This window comes from Carettochelys insculpta, chromosome 20 (genome assembly GCF_033958435.1).
Source record: "Carettochelys insculpta isolate YL-2023 chromosome 20, ASM3395843v1, whole genome shotgun sequence".
NCBI lineage: Eukaryota > Metazoa > Chordata > Testudines > Carettochelyidae > Carettochelys > Carettochelys insculpta.
Window position 1 is genome coordinate 9580775 of NC_134156.1, and position 14601 is coordinate 9595375.

Below are 14601 nucleotides of genomic sequence, written 5' to 3' on the forward strand. Positions count from 1 at the left end.
CAGGTCACGCAGCCTGTACCTCATCCACCAGCGGATTCACCCCACATGTTGCATCAACCACATTCGCACCGTTCCTTTTGTAACTTCAGCTTCCAGACCCATTTGGACATCTCCAATGTCCAGCTCAAGGAAACAAATGGAAGCACCGCGTAAAACAAAACCAATATTTTCCATGACCTGTATTCTGGAATAAACCAAGGCAGCAGAAATGTAGCACTTTAAAGACTAACAAAATGATTTATTCACTGATGAGCTTTTGTGGGATATAATTTATGACCAACACAATAAAACTCAGTTTGTGTGGGGTGAAGGTTAATGTGGGCACAGCAGACTGTACTATCCCTGCAGCCACCCAGATGTGCTAGATTCTGTAGCAATAATAAAAATGCTACACGGGAAGGCAAATCACCAAAGAGAGACTTAATCAGTCTGAAGTGTCTCTCATCAGATACACAGTACTCAACATCCACTCTCAAAAAGCAGGAAGGGAGCCTATTTCCGGAGGACTTTTTGGACATTAAACCATGAAATAGGATTTTACGTCAAATCATTTCTTCCTCCCTTTCCCTATCCTAAAGATTCAGTGTTTGAAAGAGTTATTAATGCAATTGAGGAGAAAAAAGGAAAGAGAAACAGTCCTTGGGGGGAGACAGAATTCACCTTCTGCTGACAGGTGGCATTTGAGGTGGAAAAGCCCAATTGGTATGATTCTTGCAGTTTTCACGGATTCCACAGAAAACGTTAAATTGACCATTTGGCTTGGGGTTGGGGGGGTGGGGAGAAACGGAAGTAAAGACATTGTCAGTAATCTGCTGTCTGAGTACACAGAGAAAAAGGTGGGAGCCGAAGGGGACTCCTTGGCACTGAGGGTAGAGACAAGCACTCAGGGGACAGAGCATGAGCTTCCAAATCACTGTGCTGGTTTCTTTGGAGCATATCATGCCTTTTCTTCCATATTCTTCGGTTGTCTTCTTCCTCTACTGTATGCAGGAAAGGCTCCCTGTTTCAGCTGCCTTATCTGAACACGTTCACAAGTTAAGACTCCAGAAAAAAAGGGTTAGTTACTGGCCCCTCAGGATATTTTGCTGGCGGGGAGGAGAAGGTCCTATTTGCTCAGCCTCTTGAGATGTTTATTCCCCTTCTCCACTTCTAGTGGGCTTGTTTCCTGCTCTTCCCTTGACTCTGGCTATCCTGCCGGTTTGAGGGGATCCATTTCCATACACAAACTTGAGAATTTAAGCCGACAGTTATTCCATGATGGATGCAGTGCTAGGGTAGACACACAGTTATGGATTCTCACTTAGTAAAGCCCTCTGCCAAATTTTGATCTCTGCAGCACAAGACATTGCATGTGACTGCTGATGTTAAGTTTTGTACAGCATGAAAGATTCTAATTAAGTTAGTCATCACAAAGAACCATCATGTTCTGAAAAGAAAAAGCTTAACTGCACTGCAGCCTGGTCCATGGAAAAATAAGGGACTAAGAAAGAATTTGAAACAATGCAACAAGACACAAGCACAGTAGCCCTTTGTCATTTGGTGGAAGCACTGGCATCTGAGAATGGGTCACTCAGTACTCTGGTCTGTGCAAATCTGCATCTCTATCTGGTCACAAAGGGTATATCTATATGACCAGGAAGATCTATTCTGTCAGGGTCAATCTTTCAGATATCACACATCTAGTGGAGAAACATGAGATCAAATTACATGGGGTTGGCAGTCGACCCCTGTACTATACGATATTATGAGCAGTAAGGGAAGTCGACTTCCCTCTGTGTGGACAGCCACGTAAGTCAATTTCAGATCAGTTGAATCTAGCTATGCAATTGCTGTAGCTAGAATTGCGTATCTGCAATTGACTTAACCCCCAGTGTAGACCAAGCCAAAGCCTATTTTCCTACAGCACAAATTTCAACCTTTATTGAAGACTGCTGTGGTTTTGAGCAAATTATTGTTTCGTCCTTGGCATCTGTTACAGTGAAATTCCAACAAAGTAAAAGAGAAGAAAACCTGAGTTTCGCCAAGTTTGTACTGAAACATTTCTAGCTCTTTACACTGGGCAGTTAAAATTCACATTACTATAACTTAATGAAATGCCACACAATTTGCTCTCTTGCCACATGAAGGAGAGATTTTTTTTCTCCATCGACAAACATAACACAGACCTACCCATGGGTCACCTGTTATCTACAAGTTATAACAAAAGAGTAAAAAAGATTCACCAGCACCAAAGTCAGTTTAATTTTTTAAACTCCCTTCAGAGGTGTGCCCTATCAAGTTCTCCTGACTTTGACAACACTTTTTTCCATGCATTTCAATGTGCTTCGCAGACAAATAAGTCTCAGCATTCTTGAAGCCTAGTTCACATTACTCTCATTTTAGAGAGGGATAAATTAAAATTGAAGTTAGCTGACATGCTCAAGGTCAAGCAGCAAGTGAACTGCAGAGCTGGGAACAGAAGTCCTGATTTATCTTCAAACACTGCTGCCCACATGCTCATCTAGTGGGAACGGTTCAACATGTTAGTGGAGATGTGACTGAGCTCTGGGGTTGTACTGACTGTTTGGAACTTTTCTGTATGTTCATCCCATTGCTGGAGCAATTCCACTGATTACCTAACCATGTCTCATAGCATCACACAGCCTTGCTCCCGCTGGAAGCAGGCAGATAAAAAGGCTGAAGCCTTTTTCTTGATTACCCAACAGAAAAAGGGTTAATCACAGTCACCAGCACCAGAGGACAAACTAACCTTCAAATCTAAACAAAGACAATCAGGAAGAATAAAGTTCACAAAAAGTGCCTAGGCAGACACAGTTAGAATTAAGGCTTTTGTTTGGCTTTTTAAAAAAAAATGTTTCAAGTGCTAATGACAATTATCTTGAGGAGTTATTGGTGTAATATCTGGAAGGCACAGTTAGTAATTAACGCGTTTCTGCCTTTCCTGACAAATGCCTTCTGGTTGGCCAAAGAGTTATTGAGATTCAAAAAGAAAACCCTCAATCATGTAGGTTTCGAAGAAATGGGCTGAGACACAATTAAAGAAAGCAATAATATTTCTTTTAAATAATTAAGCAGGCTGTGACATTTCCTAATATTCCTGAGGCTTACCTCCTGTCCCACTGTTATTACTGCAACACTGAAGCATGCTCAGGCATGTTATCCAACCACCTCACTCCCCGCAGGGTGTTAGCTGAAAGTGCTGCGTGCATTTACTGCTGCCTGAATTTACCTGCTTGCACGGATGTAAGCCTTCTTTCTCTCTCTCTCTTTCTTCCTTTCACTCTGGTACCTATTTAACAACCCCACCCCCAGCTAAAGTTCACACAGGGCTGAAATTCAACCTGTTTTTATTTTCAAAGCTATTAAAGCCCTTCACCTCCTCACCTACTATTTCTCACCTCAGTAGTTTCTAGTATCAGAGGGGTAGCCGTGTGAGTCCATATTCACAAAAACAATGAGAAGTTCTGTGGCATCTTATAAACTAACACATTTATCCAACCAGAAGCTTTTGTGGGCAAAGACCAGTCTGATGAAGTGGGTCTTGGCCCACGAAAGCTTATGTTCCAATAAATCTGCTAGTGTATAATGTGCCACAGGACTTCTCGTTGTTTCAGTGGTTTCTGTCCTTGTAACTCCTATTGAGGTCAAAGGGAGTTTGATTCTGCCATACAGCAGAGCCATAATGTTTCAGTACCAGGGTGATAGGCTAGAAAACCAGCCACGCGAGCGAAATGGAAAATCATGTCGTCAGATATTGTTCTGTTTCCCCTCAGACAGCAGAAGTGTGTATAAAAGCCACAATATTTCAGACACAGATTTTAAAGGCATGCCCAAGTTGTTCCACTACAGGAACAGATCTAATATGCACCTAATGTTTCGCATTCAAAAGAATCCTAATACACTCAGTCAACTTTAAGAGCTATATATAAGTCAGAATCATTTCACCAAGCACTAACTGCAAGCACTTCTGGTTGTAAGACAAGAGCTGTTTAAACAATACAGACACACAATATGCAGAGCAGAAAGTGAAGAGAGAATACAGGGGAAATTTTGCTTAACACAACGTAGTTGGCCAAAGTGTAATATACTCATGCTATCAAGCCCGCAGAGGGGAAATTCAGCAGGTCAGACTGTAATGAAGCCAGAATTCCCAACCTTGGCTGTTCAGCTGACTGCACTCTGCCACAGAAACCTGTGTACATTTTTTTCACACCAAATCTGACGTTTGAAGAGGACAGAGGGTCTGCCCCAGTCATCCAGTTCTGAACACTCACCAAATAGAGTCTGTAAGCATCAATCCGTCTGATTGGCCCCCAGCACTTGTCTGTATCATTATATTTTGTGCCATCTCCAACATCGCAGGAGCGATTGCCAGTTATGCTGCTGAGAAATGAGCAGGGGAGGAGGGAAGAGAGGGAAACAAAAGCAAAACAGAAATTAACGTCCCTATGAGAACACTAAGGCATCTTTCTCTCCTCTCCAGGCAAAAAGAATGGGGCATGGTGGAGACACAGGCATGCAGAGACTTTCCCCTGATCTTGCAGCTCTCTTATAGCCCCAGGAAATACAAATCAATCAGAATTATGTAACCAGAGATACATTTTTGGGCTCCTTGCGATTATTTAAGAATGCAAGTGATGGGACTAGACGGGTGATGTCACTAACAGTGAGACACAGCTACTTACACCTCTTGGACACTCTTTCAAATTGAGCCAAGAATGAACTTGAACGAACATCATGCTTCTCTGACAGTTATTGCTGCTCAAAAGGAAAGAGTTGGACTCGGTCTAATTCCTAGTGGACAGCTATCCACATCACCAAGCCTGGTTTGCTGCCTCAGCTGACAGCTCATGAACTTAATAAAAGAATCATACCTGGGAATGGTCCTTCAATAGCAAGACTGGGTAAACAGGATGTTGGTCTAGCATCAAAGTTGAATGTGAGGCCTGGTCTATGCTAGGGGATAAAATTGAATTTAAGGGACTTAGGTCAATTTTATAAGCCATCAGTCTTCATCACAGGGCTCATTAGGTCGATTTTAAGAGGCTCTAAGTTTGACTTTTGTAAACCCAGTTTCACCAGAAGTAACGCCAAAATCGATTTTTCAGTGTCGACCTTATACTAGTGCAGATGGCAGCATGATTAAAATCAATTTTATTAGCTTCTGAAAGTAGCTCCCAATGTGTCCCATCTGGTCATTGCTTCACAGTCGCCGCTCTCCAGGCAAACAGGAAGCAGATATCGTCACCCTGTGACTTTTCAATTCATTTCCTTTCCTTTCAGGCCAGCATGGCGAGCAGAGCTAAGGAACGCACCTCAGCAGCATTTAAGCAGGAGAGGCTAAGGAAGTTGTTTTCTGTGCTTTACATTTTACAGGTCTGTCCCCTACAACCCGCCATGTGGCAGGTGAGCTAGCCCCTACCCCCCACCCTACGGCTGCCTGGCTGTGCAGACCCTGCTGCCCGACTCTGGCATGTCCCGTCCCGCACGGGCTTTTAGTGCTTTATAAAGCTTCTTCCCTCCACAGGATTTAGCAGGAGAGGCCAAGACAGTTGTTTTCTGCACTCTACACCTATAAGGCAGCTTTTACATCCTAAAGTGGAGCTTCAGATGGCTCCCCTCCACAGAATGCACAATCATATACAGCCTCCTCACCATGTTCTCTGGTCTCCCCTTGTCCGGGGCTCAGAACGCAGGGGGAGCAGCAGGTTGGGGGGGCAAGGACTGCCTCATCCCCTATATATAAAAAAAAAAATCACTGTCGTTTATTGGTTCCCATGGGGTGGGGTGCAGTTGGAAGTGCTTTCATAAAAGTCAGGCACACATCACTGCGGGAGGAGGGACGTCACAATAGTTAAATGGTTGTCTGCTCATTCATAAAGCTATTTTTCAAAGCATTCCTGATTTGCATTGCATTTGTGTGCACTTTGCTGATTGCCCTTGTGGCTGGCTGTGCTCTCTCTTCTGCATTCGATATTTTCTGAAGAGCATTGTCTTCTGTGCCTTTTAAAAAGTCACCTCAGCAAATTCTTTGGTTAAAGGAAGTTTCCTATGTTGTGCCTTGAAGGACCACACTTCTTTGGCAAAGCGTGCGGGTTGGGGAACAATTTCCTGTGAGGTAATGGAGTTTGTGGGTGTCTCTTCCTTCCCTCTTCCACACAGGCACCTGAACTAGTGCATCTCTACCAGAAGAGGCAAGGGAATCCCTGCTATGTGCAGGTGAAATAATTCAAGTGGGGCAAACAGGTGCTGAAAGACTGGAACGCTCCATGATCTCCGAAGTAGCTTCTGATGAGCTCCACACCCCATGTTGAACATGTCTGTGTTATGAAGTGGGAAGCCAAAAACCATTTGTATCTCAGTCACAGCCAGGCCACTTGCAAAGGTTTCCACTTTCCTCAACTTTACTATCCTCTTCTACTTCCTCAACTTTGCCAGTCTACTGTGCTCCGGGCAGACTGACCCCTACATAGCCAGATCTGACGGCATCAGTCATCACAGCATTGGACTCTGGGAAGTGTCCTGAATCGGGGCAGGCTTTGGAAAAATGGCCCTTTGTTTTCAATGGCAGGGGGAAGGGAAAACAGTGCACTCTGGGATGACGACATCACTTACCCACAGCCACTTGCAGCACATTTTTTTGCCCCATAACACACTGCCAAAAAAAACCCAAATGCAACAGGACTACAAGAGCTGTGGGATAGGTGCCCACAATGCACTGCTGCAACAGTCAAACTTAGGCAATTTACTGGGGACACACTAAGTCGACTTTGAGAGCAGGCGTGGGCAATCAACTCGGACTTAATAAAATTTAGCGTTTAAAAAGTGGACCAACAAATTCAACTTTATTTCCAAGTGTAGTCATAGCCTGCCTCAGGTCATGTGACACTTCAGCCTGCTTAGCTGTTTCCAGTGAAGAGGGAAGCTTTCAACCTTAGCACTCCAAACACCAACGATTTGTTCTTGGCTCACCTCCCACTCCGGCTTTGAGAAGTCAAGGGCAAAACCAGGTGCAGCCTTCCATCGCAGAGGCACCCAAACGCAAATGGATCTGTTCCAGTCAATGGTACTGAAGGATTATTTGCAGGAGTGATGCTTTCAATAAGTTCTTGGGTTGTCATTTGAGGCAACCAAGCAGGCTAGTTAGTAAATTAGATCCCTGAGTTTACAAAGAACCACCACCATGAGAACACTCACCAAGTCACCTGCATCAGCGAGACCGGCACAGCAGCTGCATAGATAGCTAGGTCCCCATAGAGGTAGATGATTAGACAGAAGTAAAACAAGTTGACCCCCACTATAAGAAAAGGAAAAGTATTAATAAGAAGGCAGGGGCTGGGTGAGGAGATTCTTGAACTCTGCTCCTACAGTAGTCAGCTGTTCATGTCACCTCCTTGCCAGGGGATTTTATTCTCTCCATCAGATTGTGTGGTTCAGTGATAAATTTCATGCGGATGACAGCTAGACGCACTGGAGGTTGGAATCTTCTGCCCTCAGGATCGTACAGCATAGGCAGAAGCGATGCAAGCTTCCTCCCAAAGCCCTATCAAATAATCAAAATTTACCTCTGGCCCGCTGAACCCATGGCCTCCACTGAGATGGACCACAAAGAAGAACAGTGGCAAATTTGATAACTTTGGTGCTGTGGACACCATCTACTAGAAAGTGGACTGAATGCAACCAAATTGTCTTTCATAAGCCACAAGTCAGGTGGTGAAGACCCTCGGGCATGCCAGAAACATAAGCCAGCAGCCTGAAGGTAAAAGGTGCCCTATTCAAGTCAGAACATTCAATCTCATCCAGTTCTCTATTCATTCACCCCAGTTTCTAAATAAGCATATTCACTAGCAACCAGTGGCACAATTCCTGTATAGAAATCATCTCGCTTGAAAATGTGACGTGAGCTGAAATTAATGAGGATAAAGAAATGCCAAATTACACGGGCCCAACTTTCAAGAAGTGGAGACCAATGCCTCGGTCTAAACCCAACGAAGAGGACCTAAATAGATTTCAGTTCAAAGGCAAGTGAGCCGTGAAAAAGCATACAAGTGTTTCACTTTAGCAAGAAAAAAAAAGCAGCAAGCATTAGATGAGAAGAGTTCGAGAACGTAATGTTTTGACAGGTCTGTGCACAGGACTGGGAATAATGAACTCAAGCTCAAATCCCAGGGGATGCTAACTCCCTGTGGCTTGGACAAGTCACTTTACTTCACTGTTTCATGTACGCTCTCTGTAAACGAGTCTAGCAACACTGACTACCTTGCAGGAGGGAGGATTCATGCTCACATAAGCGTTGACCTTTAGAAGCTCTACCATATATTGAAGTAATTCTACTGTACCCATCACTGTAGCATTTGGCTGCTACGTTCTGTACATTGTTTTTCTCTCTCCTTCCAAACCAAAGATTCCAGAACTTGTAGCTCACTTGATTAATGACCTCCTGTTTAGAAGGTAGCACGGCACCTTCTCCAGCACAAGAAATCAATAGATGGTCTCCCTGTCATTACTACAGCACCAGCATCCCCAAGGGAAATTTAAAAATTCCCCCTTCATATCATTGAATCCTCCAACATGGTATCTCTCAGAGATGAGGTGACAGCTATAGGACAATCATGGAATCATAAAATGCTCGGACTGAAAGGGACCTTGAGAGGTCATCAAGTCCAGCCCCCTGCCCTCATGGCAGGACCAAGTACTGTCTGGAGCATCCCTGATAGCCATTTATCTAACCTGTTCTTAAATATCTCGAGAGATGGAAATTCCACAACCTCCCCAGGCAATTTATTCCAGTGTTTGACCACCCTGACCGTTAGGAACTTGTCAGACTCTCTCAAGATACAAGAGCTGGAACAGAAGGGAGGAGAATCAAAGTAAGGGGGAGGACCTGTCCCTTGATACTATGGTCAAATCTCATTGGTGCAGAAATCATGTCATTACAGAACACAGATGCAATCGCCATATAGGCTGTAAGCAGCTTTTCATTATAACCCTGATCCTAACCTCCCACTCTTCTAATGTCCTTTAAAACTGTTTCTCATGTGTGTTCCGTAGGGACAGGAGGCGAGTTGTTCTTTTAGCAAAGTTTGAAAAATTAGGTTCTTCTGTCTAAAGTGTCTTTTTTAGAAGTCTCCTTTACTAAAGGGGAACGTCAGCTGTCCAGCACCTTTGGAAAAAAGTCAGGTCTTTGAAGCTCCCAATTTATTTTAACTCCACTTGTCCTCAACGAGAACTAGTGCCTTGAAGTATTTTTAAGATGGACACGTAGGAATATTTATCATGTGACTTTGAAAATAATCAGATTCCAGGGGCAGGAAAATTAACAGTTAACCTTTCAGACATAGCTGCTATTCCAAGACGTTTATTTTTAAACATCAGTTTCCAGTCCATTGTGTTGAAACTAGTCTTTAAGGAAAGGTTAGGCCTGAGAGGCTGATTTTCCTAGTAATCCCTCTACCTCTTCCCCATTCAGTTACCGTCCAGTGTAACTGTACTAGTAGAGTATCGGAGGGGTAGCCGTGTTAGTCTGGATCTGTAACAGCAACGAAGGGTCCTGTGGCACCTTACAGACCTACAGAAAAGTTTTGAGAATGAGCTTTCGTGAACACAGTCTCACTGATGAATCTGATGAAGTGAGTCTGTGCTCACAAAAGCTCATGCTCAAACCTTTTCTGAAAGTCTATAAGGTGCCACAGGACCCTTCATTGCTGAACTAGTAGAAGAAGCTTCAGCGCCACCTCTTCTGATGATTGCCCATACAACAGCTTTTATGCCATCTTTTAATCTACTTCAAGAAACTTATGGGGAGAAAGAGTTAAGAATTTGGTGAACTTGAAACCCCAAATCTTTACAAGTTTGATTTGCTGATCTGTGGGATGCAACTGTGAGCCATCCTGCTTCCTTTCGGTGCTCTGTGTTGTGCTCAGGCAGCCCAGCTCAAAGAACGCACAGCGTTTCCAGTCTGACTTTCTAATCAGTGAAGATCAGGCAAAAGGTTCCCCCTTCTCAGTGTCTTTTCTGACTGCAGACTTCAGTGTCCGTTCTGTTTATAAACTGCCACCGACCCTCCCTGATCGATACTTTCATTACCGGACACAAAACGGGAAGATCAATTACTTCCTGTGAGGATGGAAGATGATGAATGTGCACAGAATCCATTATGATGATAAATGACTCCCAGATCCCTGGCAAAGAGAGCCAGCATTGTGACCAGAGAGTGACATGCTTCAAAGCAGATTCCTTTAAAAGGAAATTGGTGGGGCCTCACATTTGGGCTGCAAGGAAAAACAGAAGTCAACACCCTTCTGAAAATGGATGGAGAAGCAGAGGTAGAAGATTTTTCCCTGCTTAACTCTGAGGTTTGCAGATACACATTCTGTCAGATTGTCAAGCCACTGAACGGAACGAGCAAAAATACTCATTAGTAACAACAGGGTTATTTCCTTTTAAGAGGCCAGTGAGTCTCATTGGTAGGAATTTCTGACAAAGCCCCCCCGCAACCTTCAATGACCACAGAACCTCCTCCCAACACCCTATCTCTGCCTGTGCTACACAGCATCTGCATCCAAACATCAGAGACAGTCGGTAATGATACAAATTCAGAGGCTAATGCGTTGAGCTACTATTTTCAAAGTCTAGCTTCCGATAACCTAAATTTCTCATTCCCTAGACAATATCCAGCGGATCACTGCACAACCCCCTCATTCAGGGCTTTTGATCTCTGTGGAGCCTTTCAAATGACTGGTGTGCTATGGCAGTCTGGAGAGAAGCATGTTTAAACTTGGCTTTTCTCTGAGCTAGATTTGGAGTTTCTTCCAGCAAACCATGGAGGCGCCTGTGAACGGGGCTGAGCAACAGCACAGAACTAGGCTATTACTGCTGACCGGAGAGGGAAAGCAACAAATGAGTCACAGCTCCCCACTCCAAACACTCATCTTAGTTGATCTCCTGACTTCTCTGGAAATCGCAGTATTGTCATGCTGTGGTCTATGGCAGCAACAGCTGACTTCCTGAAAGAGTTCTCAGCCCATCATCATCAGGACCCTAAATATTTTTGAAAAGGGATCCCTAGCATACATTCATGGATCCCTAGCATCAAACTCTGATAACTCAAACGAAAAATAACTAAGAAGGGGGATTCAATATTAAGTAATATGGCACTGATGGGAAATTTTCATGTAGCTTTTCTTACTTGGGTTAGAAGAGATGTACACGTACTCCCAGCACCCTCTACTGGGAGAGGCTGCCTCTAACATCAGTTATTAGAGCTTAAGATCAGCTGCAGCCTCATAGAAATGTTGTCTCCTTTATAACACTACTCGCCAGTTCTAGGTATTTTCACCACCACCGTTTCCTCTCCAATACATGATTAGCTCGCGATCTGAAATCTGCATAAACACTGGCTGACCTGTTGTCCGCTTTCTGCAGCATCCCCTTACTCTACCAGGCTATGCCCGCCGATGTAGAAAAGAACCAAAACAATACAGATCGGTAACACTCACACACTTCATCTTCAAAGTGTGTTACAAATATTCATCACCAGATGACCAATGCGAGGTGGGTGTTAGCTGGGGAAACAGGTGCCAGTGAAGAGACCTACCCAAAAGTGCAGCAAATCAGTGTCAGAGCTGGGATTAGAAGCTGCAGGCCCAGACCACACTGCTCGTCTTCTACTTGGCAGTGCGGGCACTTAGAGATCTATGGTGGGAATTCCAAAATATCTAAGTGAGCGAGGAGCACAAAACCCAGTGAAAGGCTCCTGTGAACTTGATGTGGGACTTGTGCTTGCAAATGACTCGGGTGCTTTTGAAAGCACCCATTCACCCTCAATCCTGATTCTCCATTGAAGTTGAATGGAGTTACAGTAGCATAAAACTGGTGTAACGTAGGGGAAAGGCAGATCCTTGTGTGCTACGAAAAACAATGGCGAACAAAGGAATGTGCCAATCACAAGACGTTTGGCTGCAAGAGATGAACTGTCCATTGTGGCATCTGTTTGATGGTTTTGTGGTTCCGCCTAGTATTTCTTCACTAACACATGGCTCTGTCTCATCTCATTTTCAATGGCTTTTACCTCTACAGTGTGAGACAACTATAGCCTTATATTGCAGCTACCTTGTTATGCTTTCCTTAACTCCTTCTAGTTATAGGCTTGTTTTCCACCCTAAAATAAAAAAAACATGCAATACAAAAGACAAGATGTCTGCTTCCATCAGGTGTGCACAAAGGTCTCATTTGAACTGAAGCTCAAAATCAAAGAAGCCCTTTCCCCAGAGCTCACATACCCAGACACAGTCATGTGCTCTCAGGAATTCTCCTCACTGACTTTCCTTCAGACTGAAGCTAAATGAGTGCGAAAATATTTGGTTTGCTACATTTTAACAGTGTCACCAAGGTGAGAGCTGCACATTAAATGATGGCTCTGCTACTGTGCACTGTGTTTGCAAGAGAGAGAGAGAGAGAGAGAGAGAGAGAGAGAGAGAGAGAGAGAGAGAGAGAGAGAGAGAGAAGGTGAGCACTCCATATACGGAGGGTTGGGTCATGCCAGACAGAAGGAGCTATTATTTATTTCTACTGTCTTCATCTGCTTCAGAACTTCTCTGCCTAAACCTCCTACAACTTCTCTGCCCTCCCTTACGTCAGTTCTGGAACAGTTCCTTTGTCTGGGTTGGAAATGGGTCCATAATCACATCCTCTACAACTGCAGTGGAGGACATTGAGAAATGAAAATCCTACAAAAAGGTGTTTGGGAATGAGGGGCATGTTTGGCTGGAACTGTCAAGCCCTCAGAATCAGGAGGTTTACAGGGACCCCAGAATTCACAGCAGCAGCTGTTTCCACCATCATCTTACAAGTGCCCAGGTGTAAGAACCACCACCACCTGTTACCCCAGGCAGAAAGTGTTTTGGAAGCCGGTAATTACCTTTATTGAAGAACATAGAGGCCATCTGGCCCATCTCCACCCTTTCAGTGATTTCAAAGACATTGGGTGAGCCACGTCTCTCTGCAAGTTGGAAACAAGAAAGTTCCACTCACTCTTCTTGAGGAGCCCAAAGGAAGGACAGGCACCAGCTGGGGACATCCCCTCCATTCTGGTAACACCAACCAGGGTACACAAACCCCACCCCTGTGCTGCAAGCTGCCACGTAGGTGACTCCTGAAAGTCACAGGTTATAGATTTTCAAAGCAAGACATTTATACCTTGGTAACCAGATGGATTTGCACTAGTTAAAAGGGGAAATAAAAAAAAAAACTTCTGTTTGGAAGCAACAGAGTAAAACTAACTTCATCCGCTAGCTCATCTTGAACGCCATAATGGCACAAACAAAAAAAAAAGTTTCTGGAAGTCATTTGTCACTGAAGGCTTGTTTACTCCAAAATAACTATTCTTGAATAACTCAGTGGGTGGCTACTATTATTCTAGAATAAGAAGGCTTGGCTCCTTTTTTAATTGAATCCATTTTCATGGAGCTATTCAGGAATGATTGTGGGGTTTTAAATTCACACCCATTTTGATCCAAATTAAACTTTCAAGTGCAGACAAGCCTTCAGCGTGAAAGATAAAGAAGAGTCTTACTTCCCTTACAAGAGGGCAGTTGCACAGGGTCTGATTCCCACAGAAGTGGAACGTGCCTTTCATTCCCTATTAGTGAGCAAGCAGCAGCGAAAGCTTGATACTTACGAACTGACAGGATAGGCCGAGTCTCGGATCGTTCATAGCCATCTTGGAGGAGAACATCACTATCAGAGACCCCGGAAGAAGAATCTTCATCATCATCTTCCTAAGAAAGTAGAAAAATGAGTGCAATTGCCCAGGTTCTGTCTGTGATCTCTGTTACCGCAGGCTTAGTTTTTGGCAACAGCATAAGGTAGAAACAACCCAACGGAACAGCCTTAGTTCCATGTGCTCATAGATGAACAGGGGCAGGGGAAGAGGCTAGAAGGGAAACAAGTTAGCACACAGAGAGATGTCAGGGAAGCATATTTTCTGCTTTTGGAACATGGGGCATGCACGCTGAGAAGGAGTTCAATACTGGTAGGGCACTCTAAGGGGAAAGATAAAATGAGATATTCCTTTTCCAGGTGGGTTCTATACATAAAAGCAGAATGTCCATTCAGTGCAATCATCAGAAAAGGCACTAGCAAACAATGCAATGAGTTTGTCGATTTGGTGTCCAGAGTCTCAGTGTGGGCACCAGAAAAAACTTAAAAACAAACATTTGCATTTCCCTAAATAGGCAGCGCAGGGAAGGCCACTACACCCCCTTTCGCAAACCTCCCTATTGATCATGATTAAAGTCTGACCAAAATATTATGTCTTATGCAACATCAGGAAACCCACTAACCCCAGGAGCTGACAAACCAAGAGAAAGTAAATTCTGAAGTCAGGACACAGGCCAGAGCCCAGCAGGAGCCCCTGGAATACAATCCCAATGACTGATAACAACAGCATTCCAGCTGTTCTCAGCAGAAGCAGTGGTGCCTTGCAGTAGCTGAACGTCACACAATGTAGAGGTTTAAAGATCTTAACCCACCTTCAATGGTGGGTTGTTCTCCCCAGTTCTCTAAGGTGCATCTCAGGCCAAGACGAGGAGCATGATATCG

At 44.1% G+C, this 14601-nt stretch overlaps 1 protein-coding gene across 3 annotated transcripts in view; it reads right to left on the reverse strand.

Annotated features, from left to right (window-relative positions):
* TMEM104 (transmembrane protein 104) overlaps nt 1-14601 on the reverse strand; it is a 66829-nt gene that overhangs the window by 41037 nt on the left and 11191 nt on the right. For 2 of the 3 annotated variants that reach the window (XM_075014896.1, XM_075014897.1), the window contains exons 5-8: nt 13679-13778; nt 12920-13000; nt 7198-7297; nt 4275-4383 (exon numbers count right to left, since the gene is read on the reverse strand). In XM_075014896.1, coding sequence (XP_074870997.1) covers nt 4275-4383; nt 7198-7297; nt 12920-13000; nt 13679-13778 — 390 coding nt within the window. The remainder of the gene's footprint in view (nt 1-4274; nt 4384-7197; nt 7298-12919; nt 13001-13678; nt 13779-14601) is intronic. The other variant, XM_075014898.1, reaches the window with a different exon arrangement.